The sequence below is a fragment of a genome, unplaced genomic scaffold (assembly GCF_019419815.1).
Source record: "Pyrus x bretschneideri cultivar Hongxiangsu unplaced genomic scaffold, Pyrus_bretschneideri_v1 Contig6, whole genome shotgun sequence".
Taxonomy (NCBI): domain Eukaryota; kingdom Viridiplantae; phylum Streptophyta; class Magnoliopsida; order Rosales; family Rosaceae; genus Pyrus; species Pyrus x bretschneideri.
Window position 1 is genome coordinate 6,953,629 of NW_025999798.1, and position 16,120 is coordinate 6,969,748.

General features: G+C 36.3%; 3 protein-coding genes across 3 annotated transcripts; 1 reads left to right on the plus strand and 2 right to left on the minus strand.

Annotated features, from left to right (window-relative positions):
* Positions 1-326: 326 nt before the first annotated feature.
* Positions 327-1,357, minus strand: LOC103928897 (transcription factor bHLH147-like). Its single transcript, XM_009338004.3, has one exon. It carries the CDS (start codon positions 1,146-1,148, stop codon positions 492-494), a length of 657 nt encoding a protein of 218 aa, XP_009336279.2. The 5' UTR covers positions 1,149-1,357; the 3' UTR covers positions 327-491.
* A 3,442-nt stretch (positions 1,358-4,799) lies between these two features.
* On the minus strand, positions 4,800-7,671 carry LOC103961293 (protein SINE3). Its single transcript, XM_009373838.3, has 4 exons — positions 7,555-7,671; positions 7,309-7,470; positions 6,598-7,044; positions 4,800-5,102 (listed from the first exon to the last, which is right to left on the minus strand). The coding sequence occupies exons 1-3, from the start codon at positions 7,627-7,629 to the stop codon at positions 6,601-6,603; spliced, it is 681 nt and encodes a 226-aa protein (XP_009372113.2). The 5' UTR covers positions 7,630-7,671; the 3' UTR covers positions 4,800-5,102; positions 6,598-6,600.
* A 4,735-nt stretch (positions 7,672-12,406) lies between these two features.
* On the plus strand, positions 12,407-15,610 carry LOC103961294 (DNA replication complex GINS protein SLD5). Its single transcript, XM_009373839.3, has 6 exons — positions 12,407-12,916; positions 13,730-13,852; positions 14,060-14,136; positions 14,235-14,341; positions 14,985-15,084; positions 15,179-15,610. The coding sequence occupies exons 1-6, from the start codon at positions 12,752-12,754 to the stop codon at positions 15,291-15,293; spliced, it is 687 nt and encodes a 228-aa protein (XP_009372114.1). The 5' UTR covers positions 12,407-12,751; the 3' UTR covers positions 15,294-15,610.
* The last annotated feature ends 510 nt before the right edge of the window (positions 15,611-16,120 follow it).

Sequence of the window (16,120 nt, forward strand, 5' to 3'; positions counted from 1 at the left end):
AAAAAGCAAGTGAATAGTGAAAGAACACTTGAAAAGCTTAGGTGCTTCTTTCAAAATGCACTTCGGATGCTTTTGAAATCTAAAAACATTTTTTTTAAAACACTTGTAAACAAACCCTTCTTCTCTTGACAGCTACATTAAGAACAAAATTGGTACCTAAAACTAAGAGAGTGAAAATCGGGTTGTAGGATAAACCCAAATAAACACGTACCTAAATTATCCAATAATAATAATACCTATAAAAATGATTATAATTTGGTTATTCAATTGAAGATTTCTTCCATTTTTTTCGTAGTGGTGTGGGTGGAAATAGAATTACTGGAAAATGAAAAAGAGAAGAGCTAGACATTATGTTTTTAACAGGGTAAATGACAATTACTTGCACTGAGAGCCAAAAAAGAAAAAAAAAAAAAAGAGGGGAAAAAAAAAAAGAAAAAAAAAAGAAGATTGATCGACATAGGAACCCATGGCAACATGCCAGCCCCGTTCAATCAAGTGGAGCCGGAAGTTGAACCGGAGAGCAGCTGAGTGAGCCGGCTCATGGCTCGGACCTGCATCTCCAGAGCCGCGATGTAATCAGTCGCTTCTTCTAGAATCACCGGCAACGGCTGTTTCCGGCAACCGGGAACCAAACGGCCGAGAACCCGTACTTTCTTCTGCACGGCCGGCAAGCCCCTCCCTTTCAGCCGCTGAACACTGAACTTGGTCTTCCTGGGACGGGTCGACCCGGTCCCCGACGCAGCGGCGGATCTCTGCCGTTTATGCTGGCGGAACTTGATTTTAAGGCGGCTGGTGAGAATGGCGCGGCTCCAGCGGGTCTTACCCTTAGCTGCGACGGCGAGTACTCTGTCGGCAGTCTCGCGAACGGCTCGGCCGCGTGGTGGAGTAGAAGTGGAAGCGGAGGAGTTGGCGGCAGGGGCGGAGGAGTCGGGTGCGGGGTTAATGGAGACTTGGTTGAGGGCGTGGAGGAGCTTGGAGGAGTAGAGGTGCTGCTGTGCCTCGGACTTCCACTTGGTGTGGCTGTTGGCGGGTTCTTGGTGGTGGAGGTGGTCTTGTTTGGATTGGATTTTCTTCTTCTTTTTCCTTCTAGAAGGATCCCGGGCTCGTTCGGGGGTGGCTACGGCATTCGAAATCAGAGTCGACGCCATGGATTTTGATTCTCCCCTTAAATTGAGAGTGTGAGGATTCGGAATCAAACGGAGGAATTGGAATGGTATTTGAAAGGGGATTTCGGTTTTCTGTTCCAACAGAGGAATGAGAAGGAGAGAGAGAACGGAACGGAACGGAACGGAGGTGGTTGGGGGTGGAAGGGATGGAGAGAGAGAGAGAAGGTGGGGACTATTAAGAAGAGGAGGAACGGTGGGAAGAGGCTTATAAAGGAATCAGAAGACAGCACGCGTGATTTCCTAAAACGCACTCACTAGTTATTGTTGGGAAATGTCGTTTCTCAGATTTATTCTTCCTTTTTCTTTTTCCGAATACCATTTTTACTACCGATATATACTCTAATCTACCATTAAGAAGGAGGTACCACAATGCTAAAGAAGCAGCGAATTAAACAGAAAAATCTTATATATCAAGATAATCGATCACTTGCGAAATACGATAAAATGTTCTTATAACTTTTCTATTCAAAATTCATTTTCTTGCATGATATAAAGTCTAACTAACTAAAGTATTCTTATGAATTTTTTTTAACGAACTGTTTCCTCAATACCATATGGGTAATAGTGAAATAGGATTGTGTAATTATTTAATTTTACTTCTCTACATGTGAAAAGAAATATGACTAGATAGACGGTTTAAGTTAATAATAAAAAACATGATAAATGTTTGAATTTTGTATTCAAGCGCAACGAAATTTCTCTTATACATAAAAGTGCGTATCTTTATCTCAATTTGTCTACATGTGGTTTTATGAAGCTAAGTTTGATTAAACCACACATTTAGTTCCAAATCAATCATAAATGACGAGCTAATTAAGATGGAAACAAAAGAACTCAAAAACTGTAAAAATTTCGTATCAATTAGTTTTAAGTTGAATACTGTAAGTTTATCATAAACCAACAAATTTGATCTTGTTATGCATTGCTATCAACCTTGCCCCTTCTTTGCTTAGGTCCACGTTTGTTCCTTTAAACCTATTAGGCTATAAACATGCCCTAAATTTCACTGAAAGTTGTATGGCATACCTAAATGACCTCCCCTTGACAAAAGTTTTGCCATTGTCCCTTTTGTGATCAAGCCCCTTACCTAAATTTAACATCTAATCTAGAAGAATACAAGTCACACAACTATGCTAACTTGAATACTTTAATTAATTAATTATCTTCCTAATTAGTAGCTAAGCTAAGCCAACACACAAAATCCAAAACCCAAGGAACATTTAAATTCAAGAAAACGTGAGAAGTAATACCAAAAATTCAAAAAAGAATTAAGAGAAAACAAAGTTTAATTTAGTGAGAAGTAACACCTGCCAATGAAAAGGAAGGCCACCGAATAAAATAATTTAAAATTTGATTGAAGAGGAAACTTAACCCAACAAACACCATCCAATACATTAATGATACACATGATGGAAGTATAGATTAAGGATTAAAGATTGAAGATTAAGATTAAGGGGGCATATAAATGTAACAATTTTATTGGATGGGATGGTGGTGGTGTTGGCTTCCACTAATTGACCAGGTCCGGGGGTCCCACATAAAATGTTTTGTTTTCATTCCCTGCAATGATTTTTTGAATGGTGGTGATCCAGAAAAGAAATGATAAACAAAGGGGAAATCCATGTGCAATGTGGGTTGCGTTCTCTGGCACTTTTGGTATCCTTCCCAGGCCTTCGTATTTGTACCGAGAAATGCTAAAGGAGTCTCTCAAAACGAAATTATTTATGAATTTTTTGTTATTTTATAATTTAATGTTAATTTTTGTATTAATATTATACAGTATTATAAAAAAAAAACATGAAGTATCAGAGAATTTATAAAAAAAACATGCAGTTATGCTCCAACTCCAACTCCAACTCCGCATTTCCTCCCGACAGGGCTTCTTCCTTTTATTAATGTTTTTATTTTGTTAAGAAAACAAGATATTTTTCATACTATAATCGCAATTTGCGACATAATTATCGTTTTATATTCTTAAAGTAAAAGAAAACCCTCTCTTTTGTTTTTGGTTGGCTTCCATAACCCATAGAACTGTTGTAGCGCTGGTCAAATTATACATTGCTCACCGAAAATTATAATAGCATTGCTTTCCTGATCGATATTTGATATCTCAGTTTACCTCTTACAGTCAATTCCCTTAAAAACTTCGTCAAAATCACTAACATGGCATCCAAGTGAAAAAAAAATTAGAGAGTTGTGTCTTTGATTTTGACGGAATTGTTGGCAGAATTGATGCTGAATGACAAATTGAGACACAAAACATTTGGCCAAAGAAGCGTTGTGAATTTCATAGTGCAATGTGAAATTTATGCATAACTATGGGGACTAGTTAAGTTTAATGAATACCTTATACTAAGAGAATCCTCACATAAGGGTAATAAAATAGCTAATTGAACAACCATTTACTCCAAACTTTCTCTATCTAAATCCATTTTATTTTCCTCCCTTACCGTAACTTGTGGTAACTTCTAACACATGCATAACATATTTCATGAATGATACAATACAAGCATCGAAACACAACTGGACAATCCTATTTCGCTTGACTCTACTTTGATTTCATCCTATTAAATCTTAAACTCTAAAATTAAAATATAGCAAAAATGTTGAAAATAAAAAAAATAATGAATTTTCCTAATTTAACCCTATGATTCCTATCCAAGGAACATTTCATCGGGCACAAGTCGGAGGAACACCACCGTCGACATAATTCCAATGCCAGATCTAGCAACAATTATTTGGTCCAAAACCAAAAATAAACAATTTTTTTTTTAAACGACAAATAGTGCCAACAACCTGACAATGGGATAAACGAAGGCCCAGATGCGCATATCACTTATGGTTTTGGGATTAGTTTAGCTTATGTCTTAAAGTTTTGTTAATCATGAACCTAATCCTAATTCTCATCATAAATCATGGTGGGCATGTGTTATTGTATACTAAGAAACCTTAAAATATGCTTTTGAAAGTCTAAAAAAACCCACCACAAGGTGGCATTATGATGCACCAGAGGGATTGCCTCCCCTGTGACAGACACAATCAAACAATTGAGGCACAAAAAAGTGAGAGGGGATGGAAAAAGCACCGGAAAAACCCAAAAAATTAAAGATAGGTACATATGAATGTTGAAGGTTGGAAGGGTGAATAATATGGGTTCAAATCAAGGGTTCCGGAAATGAATCCTGACCAATGGTTGTGGTGGTTTGGTGTGAAGTATGATTATAAATATCTCACTAGATTATCACTAAATATCTATCTTTTTAGATCTCTAATCTCTATAGTAAATACTGTATGAACCTAGTCGGCAAAAACTTCTCTTTTTGCATCTCTCAAGATGTGGCTTATCACGTGTTGTGGGATGTAGAGAGAGAAGTAGAGGTCGTTAAAGAGTTTCTTCCCACTATCTCTACATCTCCTAGAATGTGACTGATCACATGATGAGAGATACAAATAGACAGAAGTAAAAGCCCGTTACATGTAAGTTATTCTCTTATGTAACTAAATTCTAAGGAAACAAAAGAAAACTTGTGATATGTTAATTGGACACCTACATATGCCCTACTATGTGATTAAACTAGGTTTTTGGCACTAAGATAAATTTGTTTATGGGAAGATTGAACATAACCAAACCAATGATTTCAACACAGAATCTTCATCCATGGCTCCTAGTGTTTTTCCCTCTAATTATGCTAATCACTACTTTAAACAACAACAAACTCTCCTTCCTTTGGGAATTATACCCAAATCAGAATCTTTGATTTTAAGTAGAGCTAGCTCTCTCCTTCTTGCACTGTCACTAAACTACAAATTATTTTCAAGATTTAAAAACAAGACATTTACCTGCGGACCATTCGTCGGCGCGATTTGATTGGTTCCCTCCAGCAAGTTGCTCTCACAGTAGAAGTTTATCCCGTTCCTCATCTGTTCTCCGGAGTCCTTGTTACATTAAAATAAAAGCAATTAGGCCTCTGCTGTCAATTTAGGAGGATTAAAGACAAAAGATTTAACTAGAAGGAAATCATTAATAACTAGAAGGACGACAAGCGTTTGAAAAACCAACTTATAGCTGTCGTCTAAAAATTCACCTCCCCTCCATTAATCTATTCCCTAAGATTGTTTAGTGCTGTAAATTAGAACAAATCTTTGACCCTAAGGTTTGACTGGTTTTTCTTCCCCATGTTCCAATTGAAATTCAACTTACCATCATAGTTTAGTTTTAACAGATTTTTTAAGATGGTATGATCGCATTGCTTATGTCATCACAGACCTAGCTTGGCTAATGAATGATGATTTCAACCGTTCAAGAATGTGTTCTACCAGATTCACCAAGTGGATATGTCTTTTTTTTAATCTAATATATTACTAAGATTCAGCTATAGTAAATCAGCAATCAACACATCCGCCACCTCTCTTTTTTTCCAAATATGTCTATATAGGTAGAGAGCAAACAAAACGATAAACAGCAAATTAAGCAGACAAAATGATGAGCACCATGAAACCCCAATCCTAACAGAATGACAAATTAAGCAAACTAGTTGGTGGATAAACCGGAGGGCTCAAGCAACCGGTTTTCGCATTACCAATAATTACAGAAGATGATTCAAATGTTTAGTATATTGGAATTTCATAGTTGGGGCACACATAACTGCTAGACGACGGACAGAAGTCACAGAACCATTTAACTAAAATCCTTGATCATACTCACTTGGTTAAATTTAAATCAATTAGTTATGTGTCGTCAAAAGTACGGTGTCAAAACTAGTTCTGTGTCATAAAGTATGGTACCCAAACTAGTTTTCAGAATGACTTGCCAGACAAGGAAAACCAGATGCTCATATCAGGAGTTCTTTTACTTGCATTAACCTAAACAACTTAACATTAGGGCATCAAAGTCCTCTTCAATGCATTGATAAGATTGCACAAGTGTGGAGCATGTGTACATATGGACCAAAATCTGGGCTCAACCCAGTACACAAAATTGGACATGTTAACTTATTTCTGTGGGCCAAAAGAAAAGAAAAAACAATTGTACAACAGAAGGGCTCAAGAATGTCCTTGTAAAAATGAGTAGAAAGGGTACAATCCAGTTTCTAGTAAATCTCCAATGACAAGTCACAAACTAATGAAAATTGGCATGCTGAAAGACTAAAAGTCACGAACACAAAATTACTAATATTGGAATGGGGATACTAGAATATCACATTTGGGGCTCGTTTGGTGACGAGGATTGGATAGGAGTGGACAACTATCCATACTAAAGCCATGAGCATATATGTGTACACAACTAATATTTCAGATATTGATAAAACTATCCATTGTGAACTGTGCATGCCCACAACCATGAGCACAATGCCAAGAACAAGAGGATTAAATCAGCTCAAATTGGAAGAATAAAAGCTAAACCGCTACGCCCCAAGACAAGAGGTCTTACTGCTCAAGTTGGCAGAGGTCCACGAAAAGTGTTTCGGCGTCCAGAGCCGAACACCCAGACAGCCAATGCAATGATCCAGAGCACAAAACACGCCATTGTTATGTAAATTTTTGTCGACAGAAGTTCAGTTACCCAGTCCCTCTCTGCAGGTGAAGTGTGGAGCTCCTCTAAGACAATGTCAACCAGCGCATCCAGAATCTTCTTAGATTTAGTATCCACCTCGGAATTCAAGACCTGAGTCCGCGCTTGCCTGAGAAATCTCTCCACAATGTCAGCCTCCATAGAAACAAAGTTCGAGCCATCAAATTCGCTTGATTTACCACTACTTAGAGAGACATTGCCCAGTCCATCCTTATTGACACTGGCCTCCGGAGACAGTGAGACATTGGATGGAAGCAATGTCTCTGATGGCATCGACAGAGCTGGATCCGGCACCAGCATCATACTCTGAACGATAAAATATGCAATTAAAATCCTCACAATCACAATTACACAGTCAATTTCAAACCAACAGAAATATTCAGATATTTCATTTCATTCGGACATTTTCTCAGTAACCAAACAGGCACATTAAGATCGATTCAAATCCAATCGACCTGAGCTAAGACGTATAACAAATCAAGAGAAATAAAACCGATAAATCAAAAACGAAAATCGAACTGAAATTTAAAACGAAAATTTTCAAAAAGTGGGACTGAAATTGGAGCTTACCTCGGTGAAATCCACATCAGAAATCACAGAAATCGGAGTGTAATCCACTGAAATCTTGGAACACTCAGAAATCGGAGTAGAATCCACTGAAATCTTGAAATTATCCACCGGTTCGTCTTCCGAAACTGCAGAAAAGACGGTGTTCAAGCTCTTCTTCGGAATCTGCGAGAGAAACTCGGCGAATCAGAAATGTCGATCGAAATCGAATGTTGAGGTGAGGAAACTATTAGGGTTTCGAAATCGTACCTTCTTCTTGGGAACGGGAGTCGCGAGCTTCACATGTCGGGATTGGTCCTTGAGCGGTGTTCGGTTCTCTCTCATTTTCTCTGGTTCGTTTGCTTGGCGGGAGAAAAACGAGTTTTGATTTTCCTTTCTTTTTAAACAGCGCGTTTGGGAGACGATGTTATATATGGGCCTAAAATGCAGAAGAAAGAAGAGACACAACAAAAGGTCCATAACAAAATGGCCCAATTAAACTAAAGATGGGCTTAGAAAATCTACAGGCCCACTTTCAGTTACGTTGAGGGTTATTACTTCCATTCGGTTAAGGACGTTTTAAAATATGCCTCGGTTCAATTTTTATTGTGGTTTGGGTCTTTCTCTTGGTTCAAAGAGTTCAAACCTTTTCACTCTTTCTAGTGTAGAGTAATTTAATTACAAGGCTCAAAACCTAATGGAAAGTCAAATCGCAAATCAATTTAGCGACATTGCTAAATTTTCCCTTCTTAATAAAAGTTGATTCAAATTTTGCACCAACACATCGTATCTAGTTTGTAATCATCATTAGAAAATGAACTGCGTTCAGCACTGAAGTCAATGGCAGAGCTAGGAATAACAATGGGATCATGAAAAAAAATCCCAACCAAAAGCTTCTGAATAATCAACGGCAGTATATTCTATAAGATTTAGTTTGTAAAATTACTTTCCTAATCAATCAATAATCGGAAAGAATAATATAATCTAGTTACGTAAAGTAATTATGCTTATACATCTTAATGATGTTAAGGTTGAACATTATTGTCGTTTTAACTAGCAAATTATTTGACTTTATACCTAAACTAAAAATATAATATTTCAAGTTAAATTATTTTAAATTTGGTATTTAAACCAAAAGCTTCTGTAGACTAACTTTTAAAAGTTGAGAAGTATAGTACGTTACAACAAAATAATAAAAAAAATATACGAAAAAGATTGTAACCATGAATGTGTGGTAGAAGCTTAGAAAGTGTTCGAATCTAGATCATTGGAAAAACATAAACTAGCCACTGAAGACTAAAAAGAGTAATGATATTCGTATTGTATTTTTGTACCATATTTTCATATTATCTTAGGTGACATTTGATATAGACAGCCACATCATTTAAATTAATCAGATTTTTAAATTTAGTTCATTATTTAATAAGCTAATAATTAAGAAAAATTAGTTAATTAAATGATGATTGTGGTATACAAGGAGTCTTTCTTATTTCTTTCCTTGGGTTTTGCAAATTTTTCAAATGATGTAGCTGTCCACATCAGATGCCACCTAAAATGGTATAGAAATATGGTATAAAAATATGGCATGAAAAACATTATTCGACTAAAAAAGTATCACATACGTACAGCGGTGCATAAGTTAGTAAGGCTCTCAGCTATCTTGTCTTTTTCCTTATAGACAAGATTGATCCATAACGCGTGAATCCTGAAGGCTCAAACTTTTGTGAATGCTTAACTACGCATTGCAGACTGCCGCTTATTAAATTAGCACGATTTTCATATACAAATCACAACGGCTTTTGGAGGGAGGCCCTCGCCTCTCTTCTTTTACAAATTCACAAAGCTTATTTTATGGCTTAATTGAATTAATAATTTTAATGGTGATAGAATAGTTGGAAGATAAACTATGTCGTAAAAGAATTTAGAATTTAGATTTATGTGATGAAATCTGTTATAATTTAAGTTTACAATTAAAAGTTTCGTAACTTTTCATTAATTTTTAATACATAAGGCTCACTTATAAGGCTAAAAAGATAAAGTTAGCTAAAGTCAGTCTCACATATAGACTCACAAACAATTACCAGAGAGTTTTATTTTACCCTTATACGTGTGGCTCACGTGTTAATAATTAATGGAGAATTGACGGAAATTTCAATTTTCAACCTAAATCCTATTAGACTTCATCACATGAGCTTAAATCCTTATTTTATTTTCATTGTATGGACTACCTTCCGACTATTCTATTATTATGGAGACTCATAATTCACTTAGGCCTTTTATTATTATTATTACGGGGTTAGAAGGTATAGAAACACTAACAAAGAACAAAAAAAATGTCTGGAAACTTGTAAATCGTTTTGTTACCGATTTATTCGTGGAGTCCACTTCCGCAGTGGCCAACTACGCACTTTCATCGTGCTTGACAAAGTTGAAAAAGCTTCGAACATGCTAGATGGAGCTCCTAAATATATATATATATATATTTTAAATTTTGTTATTAGCACTTAAAAGTCTTATTCTACACTCTTCATAAGTGTATTTTTCTTTCTAACTCACAAATGTATTTTTCTTTCTAACCATATAAAGTTTAGAGTGCCAGTAACAATTCCAAAAAACATTATAATATGAAAGAAAGAAAAGTAAGAGAGAAATGTGAGAGAGAAAGAAAGAGCAAGAGTGAAACGGCGGTTATTTTTATTCTTAAATTAGAGACATGCTTTGATAACATGTGTGAAGGAAAGAAAAAAAACACAATTTTTACTGCAAAATTACTTCAATGCTCATGATTTTTCTTTTCTTTCAATTATACAAAAAAATATATATTGTTTTGAACAAACGATGGTATCTACACTAAGAGGGTGGGGGAGTGAGCTAATGTCACATCCCAGACCGGTTTCGCCATACCACGATATTGTCCGCTTTGGGCCTGGCCATGCCCTCACAGTTTTGTTTCTGGGAACTCACGAGCAACTTCCCAGTAGGTCATCCATCTTGGGATTGCTCTCGCCCGAAGTCGCTTAATTTCGGAGTTCCGATGGAACCTGAAGCCAGTGAATTTCCAAAAAGTCTCGTCCTATATGGAGGTGGACATGTACATATAAGGCAAATCACCCCCTTTATCCGTTGGTCGATGTGGGATGTTACAATCCATCTCCCTTAGGGGCTCGATATCCTCGTCGACACACTCACACCACATGGCAGAGTTGCTCTGATACCATTCTATCACATCCTAGACCCACTCCGCCGTAGCATGATATTATCCGCTTTGGGCCTTGACCATGTCCTCACGGTTTTGTTTTTGGAAACTCAAGAGCAACTTCCTAGCAGGTCACCCATCCTGGGATTGCTCTTGCCTGAACTCACTTAACTTTGGAGTTCCGATAGAACCCGAAGCCAGTGAGTTCCCAAAAGACCTCGTGCTACATGGAGGTAGACATGTACATATAAGGTACATCACCCCCTCTCCATTGATCGATGTGGGATGTTACAACTAAGTCTTATAATAAGCTTGCCATAATACTGTATTTGCTTGCCACTAAATTTCGGCAAAATCATTCTTTGGCATGAAAGAGAATCCTCTCTGCTAGGAATGTACTCTTTAAGGGGATGAGGTGAGTTTTAGGAAATGGTCAAAACATTATGTTTTGGACCTAAAATTGGATTTTTCATTTCTCACTTTTCCATCTTGCCCCAGAAGATCAGAGATTAAATACCAACTGGAATCTTAAAGTTAGTTATGTTCTAAGGGGTGGAAGATGGGACAAAGATTTGATTTTGTCTCTTGATTCTACTGACGTTGCCAATAAAATTTGTAGTATTGCTTTTCCTTTACAGGAGAAGCGTGATGAGTTTAAATGGGGGCCTTCTGCTAATGGTGAGTTATTAGTCAAAATTGCTACTTGAATCCAAGGACGAAGCCACATAGAGACCAGGTTAAGCCCAGACCCATTCTGAAATTTTACGAATTGATATTTGTTGTCCGCTAGGTTTTGCGATCAAGAGCTTGTAGTGCATTGGTGAGTGTAGTTTGACAATTCTACAATCCCATGGGGTTCAAAAGTTGTCGTCAACAACCTTTGTTTTGTTTTTAAACTGAACCTTATAATTAGCTTTCTATTCACCATATAAAAATTAATTCTTTTTTTAGTCTGTTCATATATGACAAGTTCTATATAATTTAGAGTAAAATTATTTTTTGAGTTGTGACCTTAATTTTTTGTTTGAATCTTCCTTTTTTTATTAAAGCTCGTAAATAAGTTATGTTCTTATGATATAATCATTTCAATAAAATTCATAAAATTTTAAATCCCCATCGATAAATTTTTCATGCTAAAAGAAAAAAAGAAGAGACCTTAAAATTTTCTCCAATATATTACTATATTTCGTCTAATTTCTTGATACTTCTCAAACACCCCTTCTCAAAGAAGTTTCTGGCTCCACCACTGGTTGGATCCAAATCGAGGAAAGTAGAAATGCTCACGAGAAATGAGCTTGTAGCAAAAATGTGGAAACTTTCTATTCCACATAAAGTTAAACTTTTAGTTGGATTCTCATTCGTGAAAGACTACAAACTACAAAAAGATTGAGTAGATTCAATCTAAATATCTCGCCTAATTGACCTTTTTGTTATAATGAAGATGAAGATGAGTTGGGAAATATCAACGATGTGGTGATTGAATGTAACCCCAAGATGGTTAATGATGGGATTCTTGGCCGTTGCAAGATTTCTTGAAGGTTCGGAACTATTGTTAAGGACATTACATAGCTGGTAAACTCTTTTAATTATATTTAGTGGCAACAAATCTTTAGAAAAACTAATTTCCTCGCAGATGCCATTACTTCTCTTGATCATAATGTTGAAAATATTTATATTTGGGCAAACACTTTTTTTTAACTGTCTGAGTTCCAGGTGCTCTCGGAAATTCTCTTTACCTTAATAAAATTTATTTTTTAGCGAAAAAGGAGAGTTCAAATTTAAAGTGGATTTCCACGTTATTTTTTTGGGGTACACGTAAACATACAAGTGTTTGGTTCAAATCGCGAGTGGGTGTCGGTCGATCTCCCCCCCAATCCCCCTGCTTCTATAAATCGCAAACATTTCCCAACCCTTTTTCTTCATATCCATTCTCCCATATTCTCCATCAGATCATATCAGACGGGACACATCTCCAGTTTGTGCGTGAATCGAACCCCTTTTAGCCGTCCATCTGTTTGATAGATAATCCAACGGTGTTAGATTCACGCACAAAATCGTGATCAGTCTCCTCTATCAACACCTTATCTTTTTTTTTTTTTGTTTAATTTTCTGAATTAGTTTTACTTTCCAAAAGGAAAATATTAGCTTTTTGGCGCCAGTTTCGATTCACATTTCCCTCTCAATCAGTTTTTGTTTCCCTCCAGACTCAAAAGAAGAAGAGAGAATTAGCGAAGAGAGGAAGAATCCTGGAAAATTTGGGAATCGGATCGAATGGATTCGGGTTTGGACTCGGGCTTGGATTCGGGGTCAACGGAGGTCTACGAGACGGACGTGGAGCTTCTGAAGAGGGCGTGGCGGCAGGAGAAGGCCGCTCCGGAGATTCTTCAGTTCGAGAGTGCTTTGGTTCGGAGAATCGTAGAGCAGATCCAATTGATGGTAAATTTCCCTAAATCCAAAACAAACAAAACCCTAATTTCTGTTTTTTACTGTCATGCTTGACTTGGTTGAATTTGAGCTACAAAAATTTTGATATTGGAAATTAAATGAATACGGGAGAAATGTTTATTTCTTGTCGATACATACGATATTTGGGAATCGAATAGACCTCGGATTCAGATAGACACTTTTAACCAGTTGAGTTACGAGCCCGTAGTGGATATAGGAGAAATGTTAACTTAGGGGAGTATTCAATTGGAATTTTGAGGGATTTTAATTCTTTTAATGAATATAGGGGTATTCAATCAGTATTTTAAGTGATTTTCTGAAATTCAAGGTATATTCAATTAGAAATTGAAGATAATTTATTAAAATCCTTAGAAATCCGGTTGTATTTAATTAGGATTTTAATTAAGTTTATACCATTCCAGGTGTATTCAATTAGAAATTGATTTTAAAGAATTTGAGAAAGTCGAGGAATTGAAGAGAATTGGAGAGACTTGGTAGTATATTTTAAGCATCCACAAATTTCACCTCTCCCCATGAGATTTCGAGGGAATTGAATCAAAATTTTATATGGAATCTCTACAAATCAATTAAACTCCATAAAGATCCCTGGATTTATAAATCCATCGAAGTCTCTCAAATTCTCAATTGATTTTGTTCCTTTTTTTTTTTTAACTTTAATTATTCGGTAAGAGAGTGAAGAAATAATCTTACTGTTAGTTTACTGTGTTAATTCGGTTGAAGTTTGTGCTAGTAATTTGTGTTTTTGTGTTATTGCTAACCCCAATTGGATATATGATTTAACAGGAAGAAACTGTAGAGGAGTTCACTGAGAGTGGTATTGATCCGCTTACCGTATCACTCTACCAGATGGATTTGGACAGGACTCAATTCTTGTTGAGATCTTATTACCGAATTCGTTTGCAGAAGGTAGCAATCTTTTCTCCTTGTTCTTAATGTGTATGTTTGGTTTTGTTTTTTCATTGCATTTGAAATCAACTGTATGCTTCTTTGCTAGTTTTTCGGTATTAGAGAGATGACCATTCACTATGTTTCATGATGTTAGGTAGGACAGGTTTTTCAAGTCCGCGTTGGTTCTGCTTTGTGATTTGTTTCTCAAGTAACTTCGTTTTGCAGATTGAGAAATACATGTTTCACATCCGGGATAATGCCGAAAGCCGTCTCTCTGATAAGGAGAAGGTGTTTGTTGAAAGGTGAGGGCTCCAACTATCTCCTTACTTTATACTCTATTAATGGACGCACATGCTTAAGGTTTACTGTGATTTGGAGTTGACATGGTTATGCGTTGCAGATGCTGTGCTGATTTGCAGACGCATCTTGAAAGGAGCGTTCTGTTGCAGTTGCCTTCTACTTATCAGTCTGTATTCCGTCAATCAAGCGAAAAGGAGACTGACATGGGTAAACATTCACATTATCCTTTCAGATTTTCGTGATGCATCTCTGTTCTCTCTCCACCCTATATGTGCATGTGTATCTATTATGGTAACAGCTCATTTACCCAAGATCAGTTCCAAATGCTGTTAATGCTTAAAGTTTTCATTCGAATATATCTAGTTATGTGGTGGCCTTTTCGAAAATTTACCTAAGATGCTTGCATTTTCTGATATTGTTCGGCAGATCCACATAACTTGCACTATACTATTATAAATTTTGATGTGATAAATGGTCGGTATTGTTGCTTAGAAAAACTTTAAAACATTAGCACGCGGTGAGGTATCCAATGACAAGCCAGTGTATTGAACCAAGGATTTTTTTTCTACTGTTTTTTCTTTATTTGCAAACCTTTTGTGTGTTTAATAACGAAGTTTTTATCAGAAACAAATGCATTATTTTGTTTGACAAATTCTTAGCTTTCCCGCATAGACTTGGTATTTCCTCTGTTATTACTGTTTTTGATATCTTGCTTTAACTGAATTGAATTGCTTTAACTGCATATTATTTTCTACTAAACAGATTTTTTTTATATTGATCATATGGTAGGCTAGGCAGTTGTAGATTGGACTTCTGAACCCTAACAATGTTCTGTCTGTTCGAATTTCAGTGCCAAGACCGCATTTGGATACATTTGTTGTCTGCAAAACCAAGTACTATCTTGGACATATCCAGCTCGAGGACAATGCAGATGGAGAATCAGATAGCAGGCAACTCATATATTCATAAACATTTTTACTCTTATAGAAGAAACTGTTGTGTCTTGTTTTTTTCGCTTACCGGTTTCAATTCCCCTTGTGACAGTGCGAGCCAGAGACCATTGGACGAACCGTTTGAAATGGAGCCTAATGTGTTATACTTTGTACGTTATAAAGCAGTGAAGAAATTCGTAGAGGAAGGGAAGATTGATTTATACTGAGCACCATCTAGCACCTCACTGCTTGGCCGGTTTCTTCAGAAGCTAAAAAGAATATGCAAGTCATGGGAGTGAGTTTCTGAGCAACATCCCGTGCTTCTACGTAGAATGTTGAAAATGATGAAATCCTCAAATCAAAGATGATTCTGCGGTCTCTCCGCCTTACTGCTTTGCAACATTTGTTTGGAAACTATTGATGTTGCGGTGCCTTTCTTTCAAAAGAAACTATCAATGTGCAAGTTAGGGGAGCGATTTTCTCCCTAGCAAGATCTGTATGTACTCTTCGTTTATCATTGGCTAAGAATGTTCGTTGTGCGCAATTGTTATTGTTTTCGATGTTAGTGAAAGGGGTTTTGGGGGAGGGATGGAGGGACATGGTAGGGCTTGAAGTGGTACATCTATTGGTTTTTCGGAATTAGGGTTCTTTAGATTTAAGCCTTGCAACTCTTAGACTCTAAACAAAAAGCCACATTTATTATAACTTCTAAATAAAACCCATATTTTAAATATGATGTCATGTTGGATAAAAGATGTCCATCAATTTGTGTTTATTTACAAAATCATGCCACCAAATCTCTTATACGTTTCTTTTAGACATTTAATTTGTGTGAACTCCTCCAATCCAAAACCTAATTAGATCAAATATATATGGACGTATATTCTACCTTTATGTATACTAATACCATAAAAAGAAGTAGGTAAATTAATTTTGTTACAAATTTAAAAAGTAGGCACATTAATTTTCATGTAATTATACAGTAGATAAATTATTTTCATAAAATTAAACAATGAATATTGTTTTCAAAAATTAATTTTCATGGTAGGTAAAT

Excerpts from the sequence above, each read along its gene's own strand:
- LOC103961294 (XM_009373839.3), top strand. The coding sequence starts at position 12,752 with ATGGATTCGGGTTTGGACTCGGGCTTGGATTCGGGGTCAACGGAGGTC. Across the intron at positions 13,853-14,059 it reads ACCGAATTCGTTTGCAGAAG|ATTGAGAAATACATGTTTCA; the intron begins GTAGCAATCTTT and ends TTCGTTTTGCAG. Across the intron at positions 14,137-14,234 it reads GAGAAGGTGTTTGTTGAAAG|ATGCTGTGCTGATTTGCAGA; the intron begins GTGAGGGCTCCA and ends TATGCGTTGCAG.
- LOC103928897 (XM_009338004.3), bottom strand. The coding sequence starts at position 1,148 with ATGGCGTCGACTCTGATTTCGAATGCCGTAGCCACCCCCGAACGAGCC.
- LOC103961293 (XM_009373838.3), bottom strand. The coding sequence starts at position 7,629 with ATGAGAGAGAACCGAACACCGCTCAAGGACCAATCCCGACATGTGAAG. Across the intron at positions 7,471-7,554 it reads CTCCCGTTCCCAAGAAGAAG|ATTCCGAAGAAGAGCTTGAA; the intron begins GTACGATTTCGA and ends TTTCTCTCGCAG. Across the intron at positions 7,045-7,308 it reads CTGATGTGGATTTCACCGAG|AGTATGATGCTGGTGCCGGA; the intron begins GTAAGCTCCAAT and ends TTTATCGTTCAG.